This window comes from Larus michahellis, chromosome 4 (genome assembly GCF_964199755.1).
Source record: "Larus michahellis chromosome 4, bLarMic1.1, whole genome shotgun sequence".
NCBI classification, from domain to species: Eukaryota; Metazoa; Chordata; class Aves; order Charadriiformes; family Laridae; genus Larus; species Larus michahellis.
The window spans coordinates 94,566,283-94,593,392 of NC_133899.1; the positions used below are offsets into that span (position 1 = coordinate 94,566,283).

Genomic DNA, 27,110 nt, shown 5'->3' on the forward strand with positions numbered 1-27,110 from the left:
CGGTGCCACTCTGGGATGACTCCCGTCCTGGGCAGGCCTGGGACGTGAGGGGCTGGGGGGGCAGAGCCCCTCAACCCAGACCAGCAGCCCCAGCCAAGGCAGGAGCCCCCAGCCCAGGGCTCTGCCCCCTCCACCGCCCCCTGGTCGGGCAGGAGCAGAGGCAGGAGCTCGGCCACGACCCTCCCTCCCACAGCGCAGTGTGTCGGGGCAGCGCTGACCCCACGCGCCCAATGGGCTTCCCCGGTCTCAGCTCCTCACCTCACCGTGATGGCCGAGGGTTGCAGCAGCCACCAGCCCCTCCTCAGAGCAGAGACTTTAATTAAAAGGTGACTAAAAAAGAGAGGCCCCGATGCACCGGGTTGTTTTGGTATAAAACGCCAAGGTCAGCAGCTCCAGTGCCAGCACAGTCTGTGTCCCCTGGTCCCGGGGCACTGCAGGGGTGTCCTCTCTGCCGGGGGGGAGGACAGGCCAGCCCGAGCCCCCCTGCTAAGCGCTGCAGGAGGGGTGAGTCCCTCCCCAGTCAGTCGGGGCCGCTCCCGGTGGCAGGGGGATCCCCGGGGTGGCGCCGGCGCGGCCTCACCGCAAGCTGCTGCTGCTGCTGGCCTGGGAGCTGCCCACCCCCGGGTGCTCCGGGCTGTGCCGGTTCTGCGGAGGAAGGACAGACAGACACGTATCCTGTGAGACCGCAGCTCCACAGCAGCTTCCCCGGGGAGTGGGGCCCTGCCCTGGGCCAAACTCACTGCCAGACGCCCCCCGGGGTGGGCACAGGCTGGGAGTCAGACCCCGGCTCTCCCCACCCACCTTCTTTTTCTTCTTCTCTTTCTTCTTCCTCTTCCGTTCTGGATCCTCCTCTTTTTTCTTCTTTTTCTTCTTGTGGTCGGAGTCCGAGGGGGTTTCTGAAGAAACAAGAGCACTGGGGGAGCTGGGCAGCCCCCGGGGCTGGGCCGGGGAGGGGGCGGCTGCGGCAGCGAGGCGCAGCTCCTTACCTGGGGGGACAGGATCCTGGGTGCGGCTCTGCTTGTGCTTGTGCTTGTTCTTCTTCTTGGGTGGCTGGATGTGCATCAGGCGGCACTGCTCGGGCAGCTGGGGAGGGGAGATGGGGCTGGTCAGGCCGGGCCGGGCGCCTCCCACCCCGAGCGGCCGCCCCCGGCTCCCGGCCCCAGGCTCACCGGGCCGGCGTGGAGGCGGAAGCCCGTCAGCATGGTGCCGGTGAGGGGGGTGAAGGAGCTGCCGCAGATGGGGGGCTTCTCGATGAGGGAGCGCAGGCTGCTGTTGTCGTGGGATCCGGGCAGGTCGATCATGCCGGGCAGGTCAGGGAGGAAGTTGCTGAGCTTCTCCTTCACCTTCTTGCCGCAGAACTTGTTGTAGGCGTGCTCCAGGTTGTAGTGCGTGATCAGGTTGGTGCTGCCCGTCAGCTCCATGGTGCCTGCGCCAGCCGCCGCCGCGGGGTGGGAAGGGAAGGGAAGGGAAGGGAAGGGAAGGGAAGGGAAGGGAAGGGAAGGGAAGGGAAGGGAAGGGAAGGGAAGGGAAGGGAAGGGAAGGGAAGGGAAGGGAAGGGAAGGGAAGGGAAGGGAAGGGAAGGGAAGGGAAGGGAAGGGAAGGGAAGGGAAGGGAAGGGAAGGGAAGGGAAGGGAAGGGAAGGGAAGGGAAGGGAAGGGAAGGGAAGGGAAGGGAAGGGAAGGGAAGGGAAGGGAAGGGAAGGGAAGGCGCCACCCGGGCGGGATCCCCCCACACCCGCCCCGGGACCCCGACTCCGCATCAGGGACCCCTCCCCGGCGACCCCGTGGTCTCGATCCCCTTCCCCACCCCGGGCACCGGGACCCCCCGCCCCGCGACTCCCCCGGCAACCCCCCGGTCTCGATCCCCCTCCTCACAACGGGCACCGGGACCATCCCCCAATCCCGAGCCCCTGTCCCCCCGGCCCCGCTCCCCGCCCCGGCGATCCCCCTCGGTCTCGATCCTCTTCCCCTCCCCGAGCACCGGGACCCCCGGCCCGGTCCCCCCAAGGCCCCTTTTCCCCCCTCGACCGCGAGCTGCCTGGCCCCGTCCCCCCCGCACGCTCATTGGCCAGACGCGCTGTCAGTCCGCGCCTCCCCGCCCACCACCCTCTCCCCTCATTGGCCCGCCGCACCGCCAGTTACAACCGCGCCGCCGCTCCGCCGCTCCGATTGGCCGAGCGCGGCGCCCGCCCCCCACCCCGCAGCCCCGCCCCGCACCTGGCAGCTCCCTCAGCAGGTAGAAGGGGCCGGCGGTGGCCTTGCGGGCCGCATCCTCGCCCGGCGGCGGCGCGGCGGCGGCGGGGGGCGGCGCGGCTCCCGCGCCCGGAGCCTTGGCGGGCCCGAAGCCCAGGGCGGCGGCGGCGGCGGCAGGCGGCGGCTCGGCCCCGCCGAACAGCGCCGAGAAGTTCTCCATCTTCCCGGCCTGCCCCGCGCGGGGCCGACCCGCCCCGCTGCGATTGGTCCGGCCCCGCCCAGGCCCCGCCCGCCGCCACCGTTGCTAAGGGAGACTCTGGCCCGGCCTCTGATTGGCGGCTTCTCTCCTCCCCCCTGCATTGGTCCGCAGCGGTGTGGGACGCCCTTGACGGCGCCGCTCGCTATTGGTCAGTGGGGGAGGAGTCCCGCCCCCTGTGGAGGAGCGGCCGCGCGCGGAGGGAAGATGGCGGTGTTGGCACCGCTGCTGGCGCTGTTGTACTCGGTGCCGGGGCTGTGCCGCTGGCTGGCGCGGCCCTACTACCCGCTCTCCGCCCTGCTGGCCACCGCCTTCCTGCTCGTCCGCAAGGTCCCGCCGCTCTGCCAGGGGCTGCCCTCGCAGCGGGAGGACGGCAACCCCTGCGACTTCGACTGGGTGAGGCGGCTCGGCCTGGCGCTGCCCCGGCGCGGCCCCGCACCCCCGGCCCCGCATCCCCTGTCGCGGCCCGGGCCCGGCCTCGCGCGACCCGAACCACCCCCGCGCCCCCCGGCAGACCCCGCACCCCCTCGGCTTTCTCCCTCTTCCGGGCCTGGCTCCCCTCCCGCCCCTGCAGCCTGCCGGGCCTGCCGTGTCCCCCCCAGTCCCTGCGCCCCTGGGCCCTGCCCACCTCTGCTCCTGCGCCTCCGGCCCTGCTGAGGGAGGGGGAAGCCCGGTAGCTGCTGGCGTTGCTCTGCCGGTGCCGTCCCAATGATGAGGGGCTCCCCAGGCACCGGCGAGGATGGGGGGCTGTGCCCGTCATTGCAGGGGCAACCCCTCCTCCTTGCTGTGTCTGCCGCAGAATGCAGGAGGGAAAGGCTCCAGGAGGAGGCAGGGAACTGGCAGGCACCTGGGGCCAGCAGGGCCTGGCACGGCCGCTCGTCCCCGTGCCAGGCTGGGCCAGGAGCAGCCTGACTGCGGGAGGGCAGTACAGCTGCGGCCAGCACTGCATCTCGGCAGCACTGGGTGGCTGCATGGTGCCGGGGGTGCCTCCTGCTCACACCATCTCTCCTGTCCCAGCGGGAAGTGGAGATCCTCATGTTCCTCAGCGCCATCGTGATGATGAAGAACCGACGCTCCAGTGAGTTGGGGCCTGTGCTGTGGGGTGGGCACAGGGGGCTGCTTGTGGTTCCTCCCCCAAGGAGCTGGATGGGTTGGGATCTGAGGACCACATCTGGCCTACCCTCAGGATTCCCTCTCGTCTTCTCAGTTGATCTGGCCTCATCTTCTATTCCTCTCTCCCTTCTCCAGTCACCGTGGAGCAGCACATTGGGAACATCTTCATGTTCAGCAAAGTGGCAAACGCCATCCTCTTCTTCCGCCTCGACATCCGCATGGGCCTGCTCTATCTCACACTCTGCATAGGTGAGGCCTGCCGGGGTGGGGGAAAACTGCAGCACTGGGGGCGGCAGTGCTGCCCCCTTGGTGCAGCTCGGCCTGTCCTCTACCCCACCTGGCTGGAAGGGCCGGAGCCCCCTTCTGCCATGGGGCTGACCTGTGCAATTCGCTGCTGGAGGCGGCTGCGAGTGTAAGGACTCTCTATGGGCTCAGGGGGCGGCAGTGGGCCAGGCGGGGCTCAGGAAGCGCCTTGAGGGGCAAGTCTGCCTGCCGCAGGGCTCGCTCTGCCTTGGTTGCCCCCGGACGGCTCTGGGGCAGGAGGGGCCTGATCCCAGACCCATCCTGGGCGCTGTGGAGGCACGGAAGCCTCAGGGGCACTGTCGTTGCAGTGTTCCTGATGACCTGCAAGCCCCCCCTCTACATGGGCCCCGAGTACATCAAGTATTTCAGCGACAAGACCATCGATGTGAGTATCCCCTCCCCGGGGGGGTGCCAGGGGTCTCTGCCCGCCATCCCCCGCTGAGCCCCACACCCCTGCGGCAGGAGGAGCTGGACCGGGACAAACGGGTGACCTGGATCGTCGAGTTCTTTGCCAACTGGTCCAGCGAGTGCCAGTCCTTTGCCCCCATCTTTGCCGACCTCTCTCTCAAGTGAGTGGTGCCCGCCGGGGGCCTCGGTGAGGTGGTCCCGGCCCTGCAGTCACCTGTGACACAGCCGTGTGTCCTCGTCCTCCCCAGGTACAACTGTCCAGGGCTGCACTTCGGGAAGGTGGACGTCGGCCGGTACACGGATGTCAGCACCAGGTCTGGGGGAAGACAGCCTGGGCAGCAGGGCCTGTCCCAGGGCAGAGCCCCCGGGAGCTCCCGCACCCCCTCCAGCTGCCGGGGGTCACCGTTGGCCTCTCCCCCTCCTGCTGCAGGTACAAGGTCAGCACCTCGCCCCTCACCAAGCAGCTGCCCACCCTCATCCTCTTCCAGGGCGGGACAGAGACCATGCGCCGGCCCCAGATTGACAAGAAGGGACGGGCTGTGTCCTGGACTTTCTCCGAGGTGGGTGGGACTTCCCCCGGGGCAGGAGGGGGCTCCGCACCCAGCCGGTGCCCTGGGAAGGTGGGGTCGGGGGTGCTGACACTGCCTCTGGTCCGCAGGAGAACGTGATCCGTGAGTTCAACCTGAACGAGCTCTACCAGAAGGCCAAGAAGCAGTCGAAGCCGCGGGAGGAGGGGCCCGAGGAGCCCCCTGGGGCGCAGGCCGCCGCCGGGCACCCCGACGGGGAGACCAAGAAGGACAAGTAGAAGCTGCCCCAGGCCATCATCCATCGCACCTCACCCCGCCCCGGGCACCGTCCCTGGGGGCCGCCCCGCCCTGCCTGGGGCCCGGCCCAGCCCCGGCCCCGTGGGGAGCCCCGGCGCGGGCAGGGCCCAGCAGGGCCGTAGGACAGACCCGGCCCCGCCGCGGGTAACGCTCATCCTCATCGCTGACAATAAACGGACCCTGACCCTGACCCTGACCCCGACCCCGACCCCGACCCTGACCCGCCGGGGGGCGGGGCCGCTGGGGAGGGAGTTTGGGAGGACGCCGCGCTCTGATTGGCGGGCGGGGCGGGGCGGGGCCAGGCAGCGGCTGGCGCGCGAGCGGAACCACCGCGGCTGCCGGGGGGGGGAGGTCTGTCCGGTACCGCGGCCCGGCCCGGCCCGCCACCGCCGACCCGGGAAGAGGGCGAGCGGGTCCCGGGGAGGGGAAAGGTGGGGGGGCGGCTCGGTGCCCTGGCCCGCGGGCGCCGGAGCGCCGTTCAGCCCGACCGACACACACACACCACACCCCGTGCGCCCCCCCGAGTGGCGGCGGCCAGCGCGGCGCCCTGCGGTCGCGGCACGTGGTCGGCGCGGCGCGGCAGGTAGGAGGTGGTGCGGCTGCACCGGGATCCGCAGCACCCCCACCCCACCGGCCCGGTCCCTCCCTCTCCCCGCGGCGGGACACCCAGAACTCCCCCCCTCCCCGCCCGCTCCCCCAAAGCAGGACCCCGGGCCCCCGCCCCTGCACCGCGATAGCATCCCCGGGACCCCAGCGCCGGGACCCCCCCTCCCCGCCCGCTCCCCCAAAGCGGGGTTCTCGGCACCCCCTTCCCGCCCGCTAGGGCAGGATCCCAGCGGGGACACCCCCCCCCCCCATTGCCTGCCCCCGCGGTCGTGCCCTGGGGACCGGCCCCTCCTGTACCCCTCCCAAAGCAGGACCACCGTTGGGACCCTCCCTGCCCCCGGTAGCGGATCCCCGGGGTCCCCCCCGCAGGATCCCCATCGCCCGCGGCTCCCCGAAGTATGGCTCCCCGTCGGAGGAAGCGCGGCGCCCCGCGGCCGGCGGCGGCCGAGGCAGCGGAGCCGGCGGAGCCCCCGCCGAAGCGGGCGCACGCCCCGGGCGAGAGCAGCCCGGGGGTCGCTGGCCCCCGCGTCGTCATCGAGCACTGGTGAGCGGCCCCGCGGCCCAGCGCCGCCCCGGTGCCCGGGGGGGTTCCGGGGGGCTCCGGCTGTTAACCCCCCCGTGTCCCCCCAGCAAGAGCTGACGGGTGTTCGGGCGCACGGCGGCGGCGCTGAGCGAGGCCCTGCGCGGGGCCGCCGCCCACCTCCCCGTGGACATCAACCCCCGCCCGCCGCGCAGGAACAGCTTCGAGGTGTCCCTGGTGAAGGAGGACGGCAGCAGTGAGTGCCGGGGCCGGGGGGGCGGCGGGGGGGCTCCCCGGCACCCCTCACCCGTCCCCCGTCACCTCCCCAGCCGTGGAGCTCTGGAGTGGCATCAGGAAGGGGCCCCCCCGCAAGCTGAAGTTCCCCCAGCCAGAGGCCGTGGTGGAGGCCCTGAAGAGCAGCTTGGCATAGAGACAGCAGCCAGGTGAGCAGGGACAGGGAGGGGATGGGGACAGGACTGCAACAAGGACAGGACGGGGACAGGGCTGAGATGGGAATGGGGACAAGATAGGAATAGGGACGAGGCCAGGGATGGGATGGGGACAGGACAGGAAGAGGCATAGGACAGGTTAGGATGGGGACAGGAGGGGATAGGGACAGAACTGAGATGAGGATGGGATGGGGACAGGGGCTGCATGGGGACAGGGATGGGATGGGACAGGACAAGATGGGAATGGGACAGGTCGGGAACAGGGCTGGGATGGAGACAGGGATGAGACAGGGACGGGACGAGGCCAGGGATGGGATATGGACAGAGATGGGATGATGGGGACACGATGGTAGGGATGGGACAGGGATGGGATGGAGGCAGGGACACAGACCCCACCCTGACTGCCCTCAACCCCCAGCCAGACCAGGACCGGCATCTGTGGCATGAGCGTCCATGAAGAGGCGAGACGAAGTGGGGGGCACCCGCCAGCCCCAGTCCCGTCTCCGATGCTGCAGCTCCGCCACAGGCAGCCGCCACTGGCCCCCCCTTGTTCCCCCACACCCCTCCTTGTCCCCCCACACCCCTTCTTGTCCCCCTGCTGTTCCCCAATAAAGCTTGGCAGCCCCATGGTGCAGCTCTGCCAGCTCCAACACTTTATTTCAGTGCCACGCAGCCCCTTCGCCGGGGGGGCCTCCCTGCCTGAACTGCAAGTGTAGGGGAGGGAGGGCACAGCCCCCCTAGGCAAGGACATCCACCTCCTCATCCGACCCGGAGGAGGGACAGGGCCAGACGCAGCAGATGCCGGGGGGCAGGCATGGTTCCGCCATCCCCACGTCCACCTCCTCCTCCTCAGGGTCACCCAGGGGGTCCCCCAGCAGCACCGCCTGCCCACAGCCCTGCTGGGGTGGGGTGGGCACCTGGCCCTGCTTCCTCCAGGGGGGCTGCTGGGGCGGGCAGCGCCTGCCCACCCGCCCCACTGCACCCAGGTCTGGTGGGGGCCGCAGTTCTGCTGCCCCCACGTCACCCACGGCCAAGGCAGCGGGGGGCTGCCTCTCCCGCACCACCTCCCAGCACCCCCCACTCTCCACCTTCCGCAGCTTCACCCGCCCCACGGGGCCAGGGCTGGGGTCCAAGGTCCCTGGAGAGCACAGCCGCCCCTGCGGGGGGACACCAGCACTCCCAGGGGCACTGCTGGCACTGCCGGGCTCAGCCTTGGCACCCACCCCCATGGGGGAGCTGTGCCGGGAGGGTTGCAGGCAGGAGCGATCGAGCTGCCGCTGGGGCCCTGGCCTCACCAGGCGCCCCCCCCGCAGCTGCAGTGACTCCAGCTCAGTGACACGGAGGTGGCGGGCGGCTGCCAGCACCTCCTGCACCTCCTCGCGCGTAGCCTCCAGCTCGGCGGTGTAGAGGAACCGCACCAGCTTGCGCAGTGCCTCGATCTTCAGCCCCCCCAGCTCCAGCACCACCCTGCCACCCTGGGGGGGCAGCTCCCGGCGCAGCTGCTCCATGAAGAAGGGGCTGCAGACAGAGAGGAGGCAGCAGTGGGCCACCACCGCCTCACCTGCAATGCAACAGCGCCTGTCACCACCCTGCCGCCCCCCCTGCTCTCCCTGATTTCCCCTGGGGGGTGGCAGGGACGCTGAGGGCGCCAGCACCTCCGTAGCCATGCTGCCCGCTCACCTTCAGCCTGCAGGACCACGTCACAGAAGACGTCGTCTCGCTGCTGCTGCTGGTGGAGCTGCTGGAAGGCAGTGCGAAGCAGGCGGGTGCTGCGGTAAAGCAGCCTGGGGGCAGCTGGCGGAGAGCCCATGGGCACCCTGCAGAGACAGCACGGCGCTGGGGTCACGGGGACTGCACCCGCCTCCCCGTCTCAGACCGGGCTGAACGGTTTGGACACAGTGGGGCCAGCGCAGGTGCAGGCACGTTTTGCACCACCCCTGAAGCCATGCGGTGGTCCCCGCGGCTCACAGCCACTGCACAGAGCCTCGCGTGTCTGTGCAATGGCTCACGCAGCCATGGGACAGCTATGCTACAGCCACAGCCGTGCAACAGCCGTGAGACATCCATGTCACAGACATGCCATGATGATGGCCGTGCCACAGCCACGGTGACAGCCGTGCGCGCCCGTGGGCTGCCTGCGTGTCCATCCGCTGACCCTGCAACCCCCCGTGCAGGCCCGGTCGCCCGTGCAGCGGCCAGGCCGAGCTCCACCGGGCCTCGCAGCGGCCCCGCCTCTCCCCGGGGCTCCGCTCGGCCACCAGAGGGCGCTGGCCACAGCGATTTTGGGGGGAAAACAGGCGGGTTTGGAGCCGGCCGTCGGCCCCTCCGCCTGCCTACAGCCTGAGGCGCGGCCGCAGCCCCCCGTCCCGGCCCCGGCCCCTCGGCCCCCGCCCCGGCCCCTCGGCCCCCGTCCCGGGCCCGCCCCGTACCTGCCACCGGGACCGGGACCGGGACCGGGACCGGGACCGGGACCGGGACCGGGGCGGCCGCGCTCACTCCTCGCGCCACGCGCACGCCTCGCGCCCGCCGCCTCGCGTGTCCCCGCGCCTCGCCCCGCCCAGCGGCAGCCTCGCCATTGGCCCATCCTGCCGGTCAATCGCACCAGCCAGCCAATGGAGACGCGGCAGCGGCTGTGGCGGGAAGGACGCGAGGGCGGGGCGCGGGCTGAGAGGGGCTCGGACGCCATGACAGGGCGGTGACTGGGGGGGCCGGGGCTGCGGGGGCGGGCGCGGGGTCGGGGGAGTGCCCATTGCAGGCCTCCGCCGACATGGCCTCCCCGCTGTGACCCTGGCCGTTTCCCTTGGCCTTCCTCTGGCGGTGATGCCGACAGCAGGAGTCTGAAGGCAAGTGCTGGTGTTCTATCGCTAAGTGGTGTCCTACGTGGTTCTGCTCAACACAGCCCCTGGGCCTCGGAGTGTGGAAGGCGGCAGGCAGCAAGACCGAGCCCCTGTGCCCACAGGGGTGCAGGGAGGTGAGGAGGGGACGGCCGCCCTGCCCCGGCCTTTGCCCTGCTCCCACAGGGCATGGACAGGCCGTAATCTGAGGAACGAGCTCTGTGCCACTCCTGGTCACCGTCCCTATGGCACTGAAGCACACAAAAATAACTGGGGAGCATGCTGTCTGCCAAGCAGCGCCTCTTGGCAGGATGGCACTGGAGTTCATTAGTACAGAGCCCTGTGCTGGGCCTTGTTTTGGATTTTCAAAATCTACTGTGGCCTTGTGTTTGAGAAATGGTGTTTTCGTGGCTCGCTGACGCCTCTCTTGGGAGGCGCGGGTGACACAGACAGCAGGCAGAAAGGGGAAGATTGATGGTGGGTATTTTGGAAGCCATCCTTCATGCAAACGATGCTGCCTACTTAGTCTGAAAGTATTTTGTCATTTTATAAAGCATCCATTGTAAAAACATCTGCGTCAGTCACTCCACACACACGAACAACAATTATAATAATCCCAGCCCGACTGCCCGGAGATATTAGCCGTTCTTACAAACATCCAAAGTGGGTGGAAATTTCAAGAGCTGCAGAAGAATAGGAGTCTAAATGACGCCGTAGATTTTAAACCTACAAAGTTTTCAAATGCAGTATTATCCCCTGCTATTTTCTGTGGCTTTGCAGATGGATTTTCATCTGGTTTGACATGTGAGGGTGTTGGGGTTTTTTTTTTCTACATTTTTGCTGCATGCAAGACACAAACCAAGGAAGAAAGTGCCTGATGATGGGCCCAGGCCAGCGGCCGCTGAGGTTAGTGGCAGTCTTTCCACTGACCTCGGGTGGCTTGCAGCCCAACCGTAAATACTGAGGGATACAGCAAAACACGTAATTTTGTATCAAAGTGCTATCATATGCTCTTAAAAATAGAAGAAAAATAGAGATGTTTCCTCCCCCTCCCCTTGCAATCTTTTGGAATTACAGTGGTCAGAGCTGTCACTTGGAAGGCTTGAATTCACTGGGAGCAGATGGATCCGGACCCTGACAGAGGGCCCTGCCTGATGATTTCAGAGCCTAACTGCTGCTGCCTTGTGCTTTTAAACCCGTCCCCAGCCTGGTGATCTGCCTGCGGCTCCCCGTCGGCCCCTAGTCCCATCCCTGGAACTCTCCCCATGAGACACACTGTCAGAGAACGCCTCCGCAACCCTACAGAAGGGACGTAGCTGGTCCCAGGACATGGCGAGCCGCCTGTGCTTCCCCACCGCGGTGTAATGTTTTGTGTTGTGCCCCAACCATGCTGAGATGGCAGAGGGGGGTTTACTGAGTGGGGATCAGAAGCAAAGCTGAGAGGAAAACCCCTTCCTCTCCATCTGAGGCTGGGGCACCAGTGGAAGCTCTGACGGGGAGCCTGCAAGTCGGGGGACATCAGCAGTGGACACCACTTTCCAGCTGGGTGAGCTGAGTGAGGCAGAGACCTCAAGGGAGAGATGCAGAGCCTGGGTGAAGCAAAATTACGAAATCCCAAGGCGCTGGTATCGAAGGACTTCCTCTCGCCATCAGCAGGTGAGGCAACATCCCAAGTACTGGAGAAGCCCTAATCTTTGGTGCTGGCTCGGGGACAGGGCTCGGTCCTCTCATACAGGCTCAGCCAGTGCCTGTACGGCCCTGCTGCGACAGGAGACGGAAAGGCTGCCCTGGCCTTGCCTGCTTCCCCAAGGGCACCATTTGTCAGGAAAGGAGAAATGCGCGGCGTCTTCTCTCCTCCCTTTCATGTGGCTCGAGAAATCACCTCCAGGCTGGGAGCAGAGGCCGAGGCGTTCGGCTGGTCACCTTGCCCCAGCTGTGGAGGAACGAGCTGCATTTGCTTGTCCACCCCAGCAATGGCCAAGGCATGGCTAGGCTCTTCCCTCCCCTTCACATCCCCATGTGTCCTTCTTCTCACTCCCGAGGCCATCCCAGAGGCAGGGGTAATAAAAGGGTGAGTGACCCGTGTCTGTCCCTGTCCTGGGACACACCCGGGGCCACCGGCGGCTCCTCTGTCCATGGGAGAAGCTGGTAGCTGTGTCCAGGACGAGGGGTGAACACCCACCCTGGTGTTCACAGGGGTTTTGGGGGCCCCGTGGGCTCCTGAGCTGACAGATGACAGGAGGGACAAAGTCCCTCAGCTCCAGAGGCATTATTTAGGCTCATGCTGTGCAAAACATCTCCCATGCCTCCTCCTGTGAAAGGTCTGAGTCCCCCGTTGCCACACGAGCCTCCCCAACCTACACAAAGTGTTTTTTCAGGTGGAACGTGGCATAGATGCTCCTCTGCCTCGTGGTCCACCGTGGACAATGGGATCCCGATGTCCTGCAGAGGCGACCCTACAGCCTGGACCAGAGCCACCCCGTGGGCAGCCCAGCGTGCCCCTGACAGTGAGTGGGACCAGCGGCGGCCATGGGAAGGGTGGCAGTTACATTTCCTGCGAGGGCCTGGGGGTGGTGGGGCAGCTGGGGGTCTGCCACCGCGATGGTCTGCCTCTGAGCACTCCCGAGGGCGCTCTGTCCCGGCAGGCTCACAGAGCCACTGTCGGGCAGCGACACACAACCCTGGCCCAGCACAGGCCCTTTGCTTTGAGGCGGTTTTGGCGCTTCGCAGAGGCGACAGCACTAATCCCCGTCATGCAGAGCCTGCTCCTCCACTGCACCCCCCAGCAGCTGCGGTGCTGCTTCTCCCTCCTCACCAATAGCCTTGTCTGCCCTTAAAATTTACTAGTACATGATCTAGCAATACCAGAAAACACTCCCATTGTAGATACACAAAAGAGGCCTTTTATGAGCGTAACTTTTACTAGTACCCAGAGCCCAATAATCTAAACTGAAAAAAGCACTGACACCCTTTTGCCCCATTGACCCTTCTCTTTAAACATGGACATCTGTATTTACTGCCAGAATTTGCTGGCTAAAAATAACCAACTGTAGCTCTTGCCACCGCACCAGCAAAACATATAAGACTGTGAATCTTTCTGTGCACCTTCAGGTGTGCAGGAGCTGTTCCCTCAGGCACTGCCCTTGCTGTGCTGGGACGGGGCTCAAGCGCCCATCCTTGGTGGGCAGCTGGGCACAGCCCGGGGTGACTCAGGGGATGCGGAACGTCAGTCGGGGTTTATCTCCTGGTGGGATTCACTGGGGAGGGGGAGGGAAGGAAGCTTAGTCTGGAGGTAGCCTAAGCCTGCACTGGTTATCCAGGCTCCTCTGCAGTTGGTAGGAAGAGAGGCCTCCCCACAGGACAAATGTCTTCCCCGTGTCTCCCCAGCCCTCAAATCAGGTTCTGAGCCGGTTTCTTTAAGAGAGGAAATTCTCATCTGTGGTCTCACTTACAGCCATGATTGTTTCCCAGCAATGTCCCCTTTTGCTTTTGTTGCTGCACTGCAGTGCAGGAGCTGCCTGTTTCCCTGTTCTTGTCAAGTACCTCATACTTTGCTGCAGCTGCCACAGAAGGGAAGGATGAGGGCAGGGTCCGTGGCCGGGAGAAGGATGGAGGTGGAGAGAGGAAGAAGACGACGCTGTAAGTAGTGATAGATCATTGCAGGGCTGGGAGGGAAGGAGATTTCTGTACACGCTTCAGTCATTTGCACATTTGAGCAAAAGTTGTAACAGGAATTAGACAGTCCAAGAGTGCGATGGGATGGAGCCAGGTCAGACACCAAAGGTGAAAGCGGGACAGTTTGCAGGCATGGGAGAGCCCAGGCACAGCAGGAGGCAGGCGGGAGGCAGGTTCCTCGCTTTCCTCTGACCCAATACCATGCTGAGCATGCGGAGCTGCCAGACATTGTGCCGGGAAGGTGTCAGGGTGGACTGTGCACTTGCTTTATTGCCTGGCATCTTCGAATTCGGGCTGAAAAGCTCCATCAGCCCCAGCTTCCCTCCTCCCCTTTAATGCTGGCATCCAACGGATGAGTCGTTTCACCCCCATGGTGCCACACTTCCCCTCGTGCTGGGGGAAGACAACAACCTGTCGGGATTCCCATAGGAAAGGGGCTGCGGAAGCGCCTTGTTATCCTGATTTAGAACAATGCAGGCCATCTCTCTGAACCGCCTGCACGGGGCCTGGAGGCAGCAGCCTCCCCTTCCTCCTGCCCCCGCTGCCGAGGAGCACTGGTCTGTCTTGTAAACAAGTCGTCGTGCTCTGTTCCGGTGGTAACTGCATTTTCTGGGCGTCTCATCTGGATAAGGCATCAGCAGCGCTGAAGGATGAAAGGGGATGTGCAAGATGTTATTACACGTAATTGCTGTAAAAGGGCAAATTTCCCCATGCCAGTAACACATCTCTTCCTCCCAGGAAGCAGTGGGATGGACTCCTCCGCCACAGTAGTTATATTCAAACAAGAGCGTGACCTGCTGCGAGGGGAGCCGTGGCCAGAGGATCGGGGTTCAGCCTGCCTTCAAATGTAAGCGTGCGTTACCGGGTGTTCTGGCACAGTTACTGGGTGTACCGGCGCACGGCTGAATCCGGAGCCTGCACTGACGATGCACTGGCAGACCCTGTCCAGCTCCATCCCGCAGCCCTGGGGACAGGAGGCACTTGCCCGGCTTCAAAGGGATCTGACTCCAGCTCCAGCTTGGAGCCAGCAGAGGTGTGTTCCCAACAGCGTGTTTAATCTGTGAGGAAACTAAAGACTTTAAAGGCTGTTAAATTTCTGGGATGATTGCAATAGCAACAGTGCGTCCGCATAGCAGGCACAGCAGAAGGCTGCCCTGGGCTTCCTGCGGCGGTGGCCACTTACCTGTTGTCTGTGTCAGGGGCAGCCATCTGCTGTGCGCCATTCCCAGCCACGCGCAGGGCCATGCCGCCTGCGTCCGACGGGGTTTTACACGCAGGGGATGCCTCAGCACAGTCTGCGCGCCCTGTTCTTGGCCACCCACCTTCCCCAAGGTGGGGCAGGGGGACCGGAGTATTCGGGGGGTGATGGGGAGGGTAAGGAGGCCATGCTCGGAATCCATGTGTGGGCTGAAGTAGTTTGTGAGCTGATGTGGAACAGCTCCATCTGGTGATTCCCCCACACCAGTGCCTGTTTCCTGCTGGTTTCAGCCCTGCTTTGCCGAGGGCCCAGGGTTTGTGCGATCGTGCTGGGCCCACCCATGTCCCACCGACAGCCTGGTGTCCAAACAGCCCGCGCAGGGGCCTGCAAGGGCGTCTGGTGGCAACCGGTGCTGGGATGGAGGAGTAGGGTGTCCCTGATGGATTTTCCCTGAGGGAGAGGTGTCATAAGTCCCTGGGACAGGCAGGCGAGGACTCTCCTTCCCAGAAGGAATTGCAAGAGCACCTCTTCTCCCTCCTTATCCCCAGGACTCGGGGGACGCACCCACCTCCCTCCTTGTGTGGGTGAAGAGGAGGGGACACAGCCGAGGATTATTTGCGATCTGGGAGCAGCTCTTACACAAGGCACAGGGCAGAGAGGGGCCCGGCTCGCTCATTTTGGGTGACAACAAGGGTGAAGGGGTGCGGGGAGAAGGTCTCAGCCCTGTGGGGGGCAGAGGCCAGCTCTCCCCGCTCTTTACAGCCAGCAGGTTGGGTGATCTATTTTACCAGTCAAACATCACAGAGGGTTTGGGGGTCCCACGCCCTGACAGTCTCCTTAAATGTGCCTTTCACATGCACCGAATCCCATTTCTCCTTATTGCACCCTTTTGCGCCACCCTCAGCAAACCCCACCCCGGCTGGGGGATTACCTTCTTCAAACACTCACAGGCTGCTATCACATTGCTCCCGCCTCCTCCTCACCTTGCCAAGCAATGCATGTTTACCCCAAGAATCACCTGTCCCCACCCAAAACCTCCCTCAACTCTTTCCCTATTGTCATTATCTTACTAATGGTTTGGCAATCGGGAGCGGGCAGGATCCTCCCTGGTGCCTGGATCACGCAGCCCAGGGGACGAGGCAGAAAGGTGTCACCTTTGGGGGACCCACATCCGCACCTCACCGAGCGTGGGACGGGGCAGGCTCTGCGTCACGCCCTCGCCCCCCTGGGGCAGGGGGATCCTCCAGCACTGAGGTTCAGCTGCCAGAGTGCTCATGGCAGCCTCCCCCCGAGCTCGGCTCCCACCCCATGCCGTGGAGCAGCAGCGGCTGGGACATGATGCTGCTCCTTTGCAGAGTGCTGCTCATTCTGGAGTTACATTCCTCTGGCTGGATTAGTTGCAATTATTAAACCTCCCGTTTAAATTTCCCGTCTGTATAGTTTTCTGCACCTCCCCAGGTCCCCTTCTACTGTTTCTCCGTGCCGGGGAAACAGCGGGGACGGCAGCACCGTTCGCTTTGTGCTGTGGAAGTTGTGCACAGCACGATGCTGTGGCGGGTTGTGTTGGCGAAAGGCACCATTAATGCCACGCTGAGCCCCTGCACCTTCCCCACCACAGCCCCCACCACGCCTTCCCCACCGCCCCCCCTGGCTCGTCTTATCCGTGCCTCCACGCCACTCATCCCAGACCTTCCCTGTTCACTGCCCACGCGGCCTTGGCCACACAAGGGGCTTCCCAAAACGGGCCACGCTGCCTTCAGTGGGGCCATCAGGTCCCCCCACTAGACCGACTGGCAGCATGCTTGTCCCCGGCCACCAGCTGTGTCCCTCCACCCGTGGCCTCGGGTGAAGGAGCCCATGGGACAGGATCCTGCTGGGCTGAGCTCCTGGATGGGGGGCTCACGGTGCTCCCCCAGGCTGAGTGCTGGTCAGGCCCCAGCCAGCACCAGCTCCCTGGAGCCAGAGGGGTGAGGGTGGCCCCTGGGGGGGTCTTCAGCCTGACTCCCACCGCATCCTACTTCTGGGCAAATTCCACCCTGGATGGGGTCACTCATCTCCCCCTGCTCCGGCGGGACAGGCTGGGAGGGGGCTCTGTGCTGGGGGGGGCTGGGCTGTCCCCGAGGAGCACCTCATCCCCCGGACAGCTCCACTCCCCGGAGGGGGGTCCCGCCGAGGGTGGACCCCCACCTGGGGGACACGCACCCCCTGGGGCAGGTCCCATGGGGGACAGACCCCACGGGGACGGACCCCACCGGGACAGACCTCACGGGGGACAGATTCCACGAGGACGGACCCCAAGCGGGACAGACCCCACGGGGGACAAACTTCACCGGGACTGACCCCACCGGGACCGATTCTCTCTGCTGTGCCCCGCCCCGACCCGGTCCGGTCCCGTCCCGTCCCGTCCCGCCCCCCGGTGCCCATTGGCGCGCCGCTCTGCGCCCGCCATTGGCGCAGGCCGCGCTGACGCCAGTGGGCGGAACCCGGCCCCGCCTCGCCCCGCCCCCCGCCCCGCCGGAGCAACTTCCATTTTAGGTGCGGGAGCGCGCGGGGCGCACGGCGCGGCCCGAGCGACCGCGGACTCTCCGGCCGCCTGACCGACCGGTACCACCGCCCGCCCGGCCCCCGGCACCGCTCGCCCCGCGCCGCCGCACGCCCTCCCCGCCTCGCCTCGCCGCCGCGGAGGGTCACCGCGGAGCGGGCTGGGTGGCCGCGCCGCCACCGCGGGGCGGGACCGCCCCCCCCACGCCCGCCGCCGAGGAGCCCGGCCACGGTGAGTCCCGCGCTTGGCGTCCTCGCCGCCGCACGCCCGGGGGAGGGAGGGGGGGGCATGCAGCTGGTGCGGGCCGGCGCCTGCCGGGCGCCGCACGCCCCCGCGGCGGGAGGGGGCGGCCCGGCCCTCGCCCTCCCCGCGGCCCTCCGCCGGGGCCGGCGCCCGGCCGCGCTCTCCGGTCGGTGCCGGGCCCCCGGACGCCGGTCGGTGCCCGGGAGGCCGGTGCCAGGCGGAGCCGCGCCCCGCGGGACGGGCCGGGGTGGCGGGGCCCGGCGCTGGCGGGGCTCGGCCCGCGGGGAGCGACACAAAGGCGGCCGGGCGGCCGTCCCGCTCCCTCCCCCCGGTGCCGGCCCGCCGCCGCTCGCCCTGCCCCGAACAAAGGCCGCCCGTGTGCCAGCTCCCCGCGGCCGGCACCGGCGGGGCCCCCACCGCGCCCCTCCTTGCCGCGGGGCGGGGGCGGGCTCGGTCCCTGCCGGGGCTCGGCTCCGGCTCTGGCCACTACCTCAGCCATGGGGCGGCCCGGGGAGCCCAGTCCCGGCCGCCCGGGCTCGCCCCTGCCCGGCTGAGGACGGGCTCGTCCCCGGTGTCCTACCCGCCTTTGTTCTGTTGGGGCCGGCGTGCCCGGGGGGGTCCGGCGCGGGGGCGGCGGGACCCGAGCCCAGGAGCGCCCGGCCGCAGCTCGGGGCTGACACCGCGGCGCTGGGGGGAGGCCGATTCCGGGGCGCGGGGCTCGGCCGCCCTCGGCTCCCCCCGACCCCGCTGTCATCGCGCCCCCCCCCGCTGCCCAGCGCCCTTTGTGCCGGCGGTCGGTGACCTGCGGCGGGGCCTTCCGTGGCCTGGGCGCTGCCCAGCCTCCGCCCGGCCCCGCCGAGGCGAGACGCCGCTTGGGGCAAATGCGTGGAACTTTAGGTGCCTCTCTGTCGTGGGGGCTTCTGGCGTCCGTGGGGCTCAGGTGGGCTCGCCCCCGGGAGAAGGGACGTGGTCTTGGAGTGGGGGAGCCTGGACAACAAAGCTTCCTCCCATTGTTAGAAAGGGGGGGGAGCCTCTTGGAGGCCCCGGTGCCCAGGCTCGTCCATGGACCGGTGCGGGTAATGGGGCGTTTTCTGTGGGGCCTGGGCTGCCCCTGCCCCAGTGGGGGGCCAGTGGCAGGGCTGGGGGCTTCAGTCCCGGGGCCCTGTGCAGGCTCCTGTCTGGCTGGGGGGAGCGTCTGGGCACGTGTGGGGCTGCCTGGGCATGTGGAGTGTCATGGTGGGGTCTAACAGCTGCCCGCAGTCCCACCCCGTGTCCCTCCTGCACCCTGCAGATGCTTTGGGACTTGGCCACCCTCTCCTCGGCACGGAGCTCGGAACAGGCTTGTTCCCGGCTTTGCGGGGAGCAGGGAGAACTTGGCACCCCCAGCACCCAGGCGCGCTGGGAACCCCACAGGAGCGGTCACAGCCTGTGTTTGAAGCTCCCATTTGTGTGCCTTGCTCTTCCTTCTCCCAGAAGCTCTGATGGATGTGGTGAGGTGGGGGTGAGTGGCTGGCCGGTGGCTTGCAGACTCTGGAGCCCACAGCACGTGCTCCTGTGTGTGACGGGTCAGCAGAGCCCACTGGGGCTCCCAACGGAGAGCGGGCAGTGTCCCCCAAAACCCTGTGCTGGAAAGGGCCTGAGCAGGGGAAGCGTTCGTCTCCCCGCGGTTGCCTTGCCTGCTTATCCTGCTGCCAGGGCTTTCTTGAGGCAGGTTCTCTTACCTGTCAGTGTTTACTTGTGCGCTTTAAATTAAAAAGCCAGTTTTTAAGAAGCTAGTCTCCTTCCACTTGACTGAACTTGGCCGGGGCTCTGTTGCATGCAAACGACTGTCCTTCACGATGTGCAGCATTTGCTGGAATCTTGTGCGGAGCCTTCCTGGAAGGGGTGGGAGGATGAAAGCGCTCGCGTAGTGGAGCAGAGGGGTGAGCCTCCTCCTTTCCGACTCGGAGGTCAGGCCTCGATCTCTGTGGCTGAGGAGCCCTCGAGGCCATCACTTCCCTGAAGATGGGCTGGGAGTCAGATGGTGAAGCCCGGACCCTCCAGCCGGCATCTCTGTCCCTGGGTTGCCTCTCATCTCTTCCCTCCTCCAGCCTCTGGCGTGGAGATAAGACCTTGGTCCATTGTATCTGCGCTGGGGTGGCTTTAGGACACCCAGAAAATAATAGCATAGCTTGGACCATGCCTGGAAGGCTGTTGACTTCTCAAAATAGCTTACCAGTGTCTGTGACCTTAGGGGAGAGTGCTGGTTAAGTCTCTCAGTTTCTCTTCCCAACAACCCCTCGTAAATGTCTCTCATTTACTGCTGGCAAGGACGGAGCCCTTTCCCAAGACTGTGGTGGTGCTGTCTCCGGGGAAGTGCAGAGTTCTCCTCCTGGCTCCACAAACCCCGCTCTCTGCAGTGTGGTGGCTTTCCTCCGTCCCTGCCTCGCTGACAGCGAGGAGCAGAACCGTGGGGCTGGTGCGGGTCCATAAAAGGCAGCAGGTGTTGCCTGGATGCGATGACAAAACCCAAACCTGTTGGGTGATTCAGGCAGCTCCTCGCTGTGACACAGGGCTTGGCGGCGGAGGAGGTTGTCCTCTGGCACAGAGTGCAGGAATGCATCTCGGCGCAAGGCTGTTGGAAAGGGGCTGGATTTATGGGCTCTCGACCAAAGTCCTCGAGTTCCCCAAGGTGGCCACAGCCTTCTCTTTGCTTCCTACCATCCGAGGAGGCTGTTTGGGGGGGGGCAAACTGTTTCTTAGAGCCAGTTCTTGTGCTGGAAACTCCCAGCAGCAGGCCAATGACTCTGTCCGGCTCCTGCCTGTCTTGTGCTTGTTGCTAATCTGCCTTCCTTCCCTCCCGGGACGGCTGTGGGTGTTGCACTGCCTGCTGCTGGTTCAGCAGTCCCTGTGCTCACCCTGCACGGTGGCTGCTGTACATGGGGGCTGACCAGTCGAGTAATTTGCTCTGTCATGTTCCCTGGTGACCACAGCCTTTGGGGTGGTGGCGGGTGCCCTGTGGTCCTCCCGCAGTCCTGCTCCGTGGGGAGGAAGCAAGAGTTTTCCCTGCAAGGGGAACTGTGACAACAGCGCAGAGGGTGAGATGAGGTGGCTGCTGGGCGCGGGGGCAAAGCGGTGACTAAGGAGCACAAGCTGCCAGGCACGGTGCCAGGATGGGTGAACCCTTAACCCGGGTGCCCGTCACCGCTGCTTCCCTCTGCTTGTTCCAGCCCGGGGCAGCTGTGGGTGGGAGGTGGGCAGTGGGGATGGGGTGGGAGTGAACAGTCTCCTCTTCCCTGCGGGCAGCCTCCGCGCCAGCTTCCTCTGCCCCCGGGGAGGTGAGCTTCCTGCAAGGGGACAGTGATGGGGAGCAGCGGATGCCCAGGAGCTTGTCCCTGTGTCCCCAGCCTTGTGCTGCAGGTCCACGGGGACTTTGCGCTGCAGAGCTCTTACCCCCAGTAAAAATGCTTGTGCCCGTGTGGGCCTGGGGACCTGACCCAGGCTGAGCTAACCCCGTAAGGTTAACTTTAACAGTTCATTGCCCAGATGTTTGTGCTGATGGGAGAGCAGGGTTTCTCCTGTGGAACCACAGCCCTGGCCTGTGTGGCAGAAGGCGGGGTGGCCCTGAGATGGTCGGGGTGCTGCTGGGATGTCGGAAGGCGCACATGTAATCTTTCAGAGTTGGAAGGGACCTCTAGAGATCATCCAGATCACAGGCGTGCTGTCTGGCCACGGTGCTTCACAAAACTGTCCTGGTGGGGTGCCGGACCAGGCCACTGGTGGTTGGGTTTCCAGCGCAAGCGGGGAAGGGTCTGGGCAAGCAGGGTTGGGGTGTGAGCCCTGGGAGTAACTCTCCTACGGCCTGGACAGGGTGCTGGTGCCATACTGGGAGCACTTCTTAAACATCCGAGGCTGGTAAGAGGGCATCCCCTTCGGGACGGCCCTGGGTGGGCTGGCTTCAGTGGCAGCAGCGTGCGAGGGCAGGAGCTGCTATTGTGCCTCTGTCCTGGCCCCGACGGCTACCGTTCCTCTGGGCGTTGGCCCCAGTTATAGCGAATGCTGCTCAAAGTTCATCGGCTTCCTGCTGCCAGCCCCTCCGGGGTGTCGGGAAGTGGCATGGGCCCTACCTGCCTCAGCCATACCTGCCTCGGACGCTTCCCCGGCGCTGGCACCACGCCAGGGTGGAAGCAGCCGGGACACGGCGGAGGGAGCTGGCAGCAAGGGGAGTTGCCCTCCCCTCTCACCTCATGAGCTGGCTCCTCCTGGGCAGGAGAGCGGCTACCTGGGGCGAGGGGAGTGGGCTCCCTCCCAGGGGTGAGGTGGCTCAGTGTGGCAGTCGGGTAACCCCAGAGTACATGAATATGGAGAACCGATTCCCACCCCGGCCAGGAGGAGGAAGACGTCTCGCTGTCCTCAGCTGACGTGTTTTCCTCTCACCCCCGTCTCGTGTGGCACTCGGGCTGGTCTTTTCTGAGAAGAGCTCCCAGATCTCTTGGCTGGTTCCCTGCGGGGGCTCCCGGCTCCTCTCGCGCCCCACAGGAGAGGGGCGATGGTGGTGCGGGGCAGCCCGCGCGCGTGGGCGGCTGCCGGGGGTGGCAGGGAGGGAGTGTGTGGAACTGCAAAGACGAGTTTTTCCGACCTGGAAGGGTGGGTCACCGGTCGTGTTTGCATGCCGCTGGCAGGCCCCTTGCCCAGTGGAGTAACACATTCTTGCGAGCGTGTTGGTGCACGCAGCGCTGCCTGCCGAGCCTGGCGCAGGCGGCGGGCTTGCTCCGGGGGGATGTCATCCCGCGTGGTGCGAACCGGGGTCTGCTGGGGGAGGAGGGGGACAGCCTGGGGGTGCCTCTGGGAGAAGTCCTCTCTGATGTGGGCAGTCTGCCTGCTCCAGGCCGACTTTGTAGCCCTCCTTCCTCTCTATTTTTTTTTTCCCCCTTCTGCTTTTACCTGCAGGAGGGAGCTCTCAGGGCCCTGCAGCTCCACTCTGGAGCACACCGGTGTCGCAAACGGGGAAACGTCCTCTCCCTTGATCTCTGCTCGGTGTCTGTCTCCAGCAGCTGGCTTGGGTGGAAAACCACTTCCCTCGGTAGCGAGAGGAGCCGCCCCGGGCAGGGCGGGTGGATGGGCCTAGGGAGCCAAGCTGCTGCGGCAGTCTTATGCTGTGAGGGGAGCTTGTGACTCTGCTTCCCAGGAGTGTCCCCGTCCTGACTCAGGGAGCCTTGGGAACACCACAAAGCGTGGGGTGGCCCTGTCTGTGTGTGCCCGTTGGCTGGTGGGGTGTGTGAGGGGAGGCTGGAGAGCAGCCGTGCGTGCTCGCCTTCAGTCCCAGTGAGCGGGCATCGTGCTGGAGTTACGGTGTTGGTGCCGCTGCGGCTCTGCGGGTAACAAGCCCATCTCTAGGGCACAGTGGGCACAGATGTGTCCTCTTGGGGCTGGAAAATGGCATCTTCCACCCTCTGCTTGTAGGATGCTTTCAGCCCTGGGCAGGAATGTGATACCACCATGGACGAGGAGCCCTCCTATGTGTTCCCTGGAGGCAGGACGCTCCCAGCAAGCTGGCTGGGCTCTGGTCTGCTGGGTGGACCATGCTGACTGGGCTGGTGGTGGTGCCCGTGCCTTCTGTTCCCGGCTGGGTTCCAGGGCGTCTGCCTGTGGGCCGGGGCGGCGGGGAGCGGCCCTTGGCAGGACGTCGTGTTTAGAGCTTACGGGAAAGGGAAGTCACGATGTCATCTCCCGTCTGACCAGGAAACACAGGTTTCCTTCCCTTCGGCTCGCGTGGGAGCCTGGGAAGCGGCTTCTCAGGGGTGGGTGGGGGGAGCAGTAGCTAGATGTGGCACCAGCAGATGGTTTGGGGTGGGATGACGCCCTGCCATCCCTCTGAGCTCGGCCAGCCTGTGTGTGTACCTTGGTGGGCACTCAGAGCACCACGAGGGCTGTGCCGTGACCCTGCCATGGCCCATTGGCAGGGCAGCAGCCACCACTCCCTGCCCCCAGCCCTGATTCAGTCGCTGGCTCTTGCCTGATGCTTCTCCGGTGGCTTTTCTTCACCCATTCATTACTGCTCTTGGCAGGGCTCTCCAAGTCCTCTCCGAGTGCCGACGCACGCATGCAATTAGCGAGCAGGGCACCTGATGAGGTCATGCCGAATGGCGCTGGGGTTTTCAGCCTGGCCCCTGGGTGCTTCGTGCTGTGACTCAGCCCAGTGTCCACCCTGGCTGCTCGGGGAGCCCAGGCTGGCTGGGTGAGGCGGGGGACAGGGGTCCCGCTTCTCCTGGGCTGCTGCCCCTGCGAGGGCAGCTTGGCCTGATCTCGGCAATTCCCTCTGTGCCGCTCCTGCACCGAGTGTTGCTTCACTGCTGGCCTGTTTGCTCGGCGCGGGGAGAGGTGTGGGGCTCGTCTGGCAGAGGGAGGGGTGCCCTGTCTGCCTCTGGGGTGACCCTGGCGCAGGGAGACACACACACCCCACCCCACCCCCCCCGGGGTTGCTGGTGTATGGGGGACCCTGGTCTCCTGCTCCTTTCCATGTTCCTGGTTCCTTGGTGACCTGGGTGCTCTCTGCAGGGAAGGTGGATAATGTCGGCTGGTCCCTGGCCCTGGCGCTCCCCAGGAGAGACCTGTGTGGCTCTGCACTGCTGGTGGTGGGATTCCCACTGCGCTTCCATCCCCTGTGCCCTTCTGCGCCGGTTGGAGCTGAGCAGCTGGGGCCGGGCCCTGGGGACCAGCCTGGCCGCAGGTGTTGGGGGAGGAAATGATCTCAAGCGGCTTCCCTGGAAAGAGGGACAGGGGCTGCAGCGAGGCCGCTGCGCTGGGGAAGGGGTAGAAATCCCAGTGTCCCCATGCCAGGCTGGCACCAGGTCGTCCTCCCACACCGCGTCCTGGGGTTTAATGGAGGGGGACTTTGCTCCCTGGGCACTGCTAGCACAGCCCTTATCTCTGCAGAGCCCGGCTGCTGTTTATTTTCGCTGTGGGAGAGAGGCAGCTGAATGGGAGAGTTCAGCTGGGCGGTGGGTGGGTGGTGGGGGAGAGACGGGGCGAAGGGCAGGGTCCTGGTGTGGCTGAGCCTGGGGGCAGCACTGACCTTCAGCACAACGCCGGGAGTCCCACCGAGCCCTGGGGACATCTCGTGTCCCCCATTGTAGTGGCTGCCATTCCTCGGGCACAGCAAGGAGATGGTGGCTGCCCTGTGTCCTACCGGCTCTGCTGTGCTCCTGGGGCTGGGGTGGCGGAGCTGGGGGGCTGCTCCCTCCTGCCCGGGGGCTGCCGGGTGAAGCAGGAGCCCGCTGGCCGCCGGAGCGCGGCCGGCCCCGGGAATGCTCTGGCCGCGTTCCCAGAGCGCGGCGCTGGGTGTTTGTTTGCCGCTGCGCCCCTGAGGCCTGGCGCTACTGTGACAGGAAGCGGGAACGCCGGGGGGAGAGCGGCCGGCCGGGATCTGCTGTGAAATCCCTTTGTCCCCGCCGAGCGCTCAGCTGCAAATTCCCACAGAGCAGAGAGAGCCGCCTTTGTGCTGCTGAAGGGCTCCCAACACGCGGATCTCCTGGGGCGGGGGCTGCGAGCCGTGGGGCTGGTGCCCCTCTGCGCCAGGGACCCCCGTCCTGCGGCGGTCCCCAGGGTGGGGGGACCCGTGGGGCCGTTGGGGCGGCTGGGGGCAGCAGGGTGGCCCTGTGGCCGTCCCGCTCGGGGATTGCGAGGGGGCGGTGTCCGCCTGGAGCCCGGCGGCTTGGCCGCCTTCCTGCTGGGAGGGACCCTGTCCTCTCCTCCCCGAGAGTGCCGAGGGAAGCTCAGTCTCCCTTCACTTGCTGTGGTGCCGAGGGAGCGGCCAGCGCTTCCCTGCCTGGTGCAGGGGGCCGGCAGCTCCCCCAGCCCGCCGGGGGGGTCTCACTCCGTCCCGGACAGGAGGGAAGGAGCCTCCTCCTGCGCCATGTCCTGGCCGTGCTTGGGAGAGGGGCAAGTGGCCCCCTCGCCTGCCCGGGAGGACAGCTGCCCCGCAGCCGGATTGCTGGCATACCAGCACAACAAGCCTTGCTCTCTGCGGCCAACCCCATGCTCCCCCTCTCTCCCGCCGCCCCTGCTCCGCTGCCTCTCCCTCTTTGTCCTGCCAGGGCGGCCAACGGCACCCGTCATGGTGACCTCAGTCGGGCCAGGGACAGACCCCATCCCAGGGGATCGCCTGCTGTGTTTCACAGCCCCCAGCTGTGTCCAGACCCATCCCTCAGACCCGATGGGTATGGTGCATTCTTGGGCCCCCTGCCCTTGCTGGGGGGGAAGGACACAGCCTGCTTCCTCCCCTCCGGCGGCCCCACCCTGCCCTTATCACTCCCTCCTTATCGGCCCGGCTGGCTGCTGGCCCGGCTGGCTGCTGGCCCGCTCCCTTATAAGGTGCGGTGCTGCGTCCCTGCCTGCATCTCCGCAGGTGACTCCCTCGGGAGGGAGGCTTTCCTGGCGCAGCGACGTGGCCTTCGTCCCCAGCGCTGGGGGTGGCAGGTGAGGTTGCCCAGTTGGCGGACCTGCTGCTGGTCCAACCAGTTGGGCGTGATGGGTGGAGGCGAGCGGCTCCCTTCCCGCTGACACCCGCGGCGGCAGCTGCTCACGGCGCTTTGCCTGCTCTCGCCGCTGCCTGGGGCTGGGCTCCCACCCCAAAGGTGGGGCTCTGCTGGGGCAGGTAGGCGCCCAAGGCGGTGTCTGACCCGCCTGCGGGAGCAGCCCTTTCCTGGCCGGGGAGGGCCAGCTGGCCACCCACCATCCCGGCCAAAGTACCTTGTGACTGCACTCCGAGACCTGCCTCTGGGGAGAGCCCTTTCCAGCGGGGCCAGGGGCCGAGGGGGCAGCTGAGCACCTCGCTGGGAGATGGGGGACCCTCTCCCCAGTGGTGGGGTCTGGCAGGGCTTGGGCAGAGCGGGCTGGGGAGTGTGAGGAGGGTGGCCTGCACAACCTGGAGCGAGGAGGCAGCTGCCCAGGTAGGCGGGTCCCTCCCTGGTGTGCTGGTCTGTGGTGGGAGCTGGCAGCGCCAGCGGCGGGCATGTCCCTACCTCTGGGGTGGCAGGAGGGAAACAGCCATGGCCAAAACTCTCCATTGCCCACACGGGGACGTGGGAGCTACTGCCCGCCATCAGCCATGCTGCTTCCCCCCGGGGCTGCGGGCTGCTGTGCTCTCCTCAACTGAACACAGAAGCAGGTGAGACAGGGATGAGCTTGGGCCTGTGGGCGTTCTGCCCGGTGGTCTGCTGGCTTGCTGCGCCTTGGCTAGCGTTAGTGCTTGCTGCCTCGGGCAGGCTGAGGTCTAAGGACTGATGCATGAGCCTGGACCCTGTGTGCAGGGGGGTGGAGAGATGCCAAAGATGTTGGCGCATTTGTTTTTCAGCTAATTGAGACTGACCAGAAGCCTGTGGTGAATTAGCAGGGCTGTGAACCTGCGCAGAACAAGCAAGTGTAACGTGCTGCAAGCGCTCGGACAATTGCAGGCTTGAATTATTGATGTGGGTTCTGTTTTTTTCTAAGTGCATCATGATGGGCAACTGGAACCAGGAGAATTTGTTGCTTCCTCTCTCTCTGGAGGACGGGGGTCTGGTGCTGAGGGCTGTTAATGCTGGCTTTTGCAGGGCGGGCAGCCAGCTGGCTCTCCTCAGAGTCTCTCAAATTGATAGGGCGAGGCGAATTATTTGAGCGATGCTGCTGTTTTTCTTGTCTCTTGGGTGCTGGGGCCTGTGTTGGAGCAGGAGTGAGTTCCTCGGGCTCCCCTCAGCCTGGTGTGAGCCCAGAGCTCCTGGTGTCCCTGCAGGGGCTCAGCCAGCCCGGGTGAGCGGTTGGGTCCCTCCTGGCCCTGGCCACGGCTGGTGGGGAGCAGCTGGAGGAGGGGGGCTACGAGGGGTGTCCGCCCGTGGTGACAAACATTGCCACTTGCTTAACAGGTGCCGGGGGGGGGGGGGCCACAAACAAGCAGCAAAGCTGCGGGGAGGCCATGACTTGTCAGTCAG

At 65.8% G+C, this 27,110-nt stretch overlaps 5 protein-coding genes across 12 annotated transcripts in view; 3 read left to right on the forward strand and 2 right to left on the reverse strand.

The window, feature by feature from the left end:
- Positions 1-301: 301 nt before the first annotated feature.
- Positions 302-2,462, reverse strand: MED19 (mediator complex subunit 19). The gene is made up of 5 exons (XM_074586751.1): positions 2,217-2,462; positions 1,170-1,426; positions 987-1,083; positions 802-896; positions 302-645 (listed from the first exon to the last, which is right to left on the reverse strand). The coding sequence occupies exons 1-5, from the start codon at positions 2,410-2,412 to the stop codon at positions 577-579; spliced, it is 714 nt and encodes a 237-aa protein (XP_074442852.1). The 5' UTR covers positions 2,413-2,462; the 3' UTR covers positions 302-576.
- Positions 2,463-2,620: 158 nt separating this feature from the next.
- On the forward strand, positions 2,621-5,286 carry TMX2 (thioredoxin related transmembrane protein 2). Its single transcript, XM_074586750.1, has 8 exons — positions 2,621-2,844; positions 3,466-3,526; positions 3,697-3,810; positions 4,173-4,249; positions 4,327-4,433; positions 4,521-4,586; positions 4,703-4,832; positions 4,931-5,286. Exons 1-8 carry the CDS (start codon positions 2,656-2,658, stop codon positions 5,075-5,077), a joined length of 891 nt encoding a protein of 296 aa, XP_074442851.1. The 5' UTR covers positions 2,621-2,655; the 3' UTR covers positions 5,078-5,286.
- SELENOH (selenoprotein H) lies at positions 5,286-7,314 on the forward strand. 4 transcript variants are annotated; one of them, XM_074586753.1, is made up of 5 exons: positions 5,286-5,679; positions 6,072-6,246; positions 6,333-6,478; positions 6,552-6,665; positions 7,090-7,314. In XM_074586753.1, exons 2-4 carry the CDS (start codon positions 6,101-6,103, stop codon positions 6,650-6,652), a joined length of 393 nt encoding a protein of 130 aa, XP_074442854.1. In that variant the 5' UTR covers positions 5,286-5,679; positions 6,072-6,100; the 3' UTR covers positions 6,653-6,665; positions 7,090-7,314. The 4 variants fall into 4 exon arrangements, with proteins under 4 accessions (XP_074442854.1, XP_074442853.1, XP_074442855.1 ...); XM_074586752.1 differs by having other exon boundaries at positions 7,094-7,314; XM_074586754.1 differs by having other exon boundaries at positions 5,404-5,679; positions 6,011-6,246; positions 7,094-7,314.
- Positions 7,303-9,221, reverse strand: BTBD18 (BTB domain containing 18). 2 transcript variants are annotated; one of them, XM_074586749.1, is made up of 3 exons: positions 9,101-9,221; positions 8,352-8,488; positions 7,303-8,189 (listed from the first exon to the last, which is right to left on the reverse strand). In XM_074586749.1, exon 3 carries the CDS (start codon positions 8,177-8,179, stop codon positions 7,409-7,411), a length of 771 nt encoding a protein of 256 aa, XP_074442850.1. In that variant the 5' UTR covers positions 8,180-8,189; positions 8,352-8,488; positions 9,101-9,221; the 3' UTR covers positions 7,303-7,408. The 2 variants fall into 2 exon arrangements, with proteins under 2 accessions (XP_074442850.1, XP_074442848.1); XM_074586747.1 differs by having other exon boundaries at positions 7,303-8,232; positions 9,101-9,220.
- A 7,691-nt stretch (positions 9,222-16,912) lies between these two features.
- CTNND1 (catenin delta 1) overlaps positions 16,913-27,110 on the forward strand; it is a 30,964-nt gene continuing 20,766 nt past the window's right edge. For 3 of the 4 annotated variants that reach the window (XM_074586740.1, XM_074586741.1, XM_074586742.1), the window contains exon 1: positions 17,012-17,151. The gene's annotated coding sequence lies outside the window, so the exon portion shown is untranslated. Of the gene's footprint in view, positions 17,152-27,110 lie in introns of all 4 variants that reach the window. The other variant, XM_074586743.1, reaches the window with a different exon arrangement.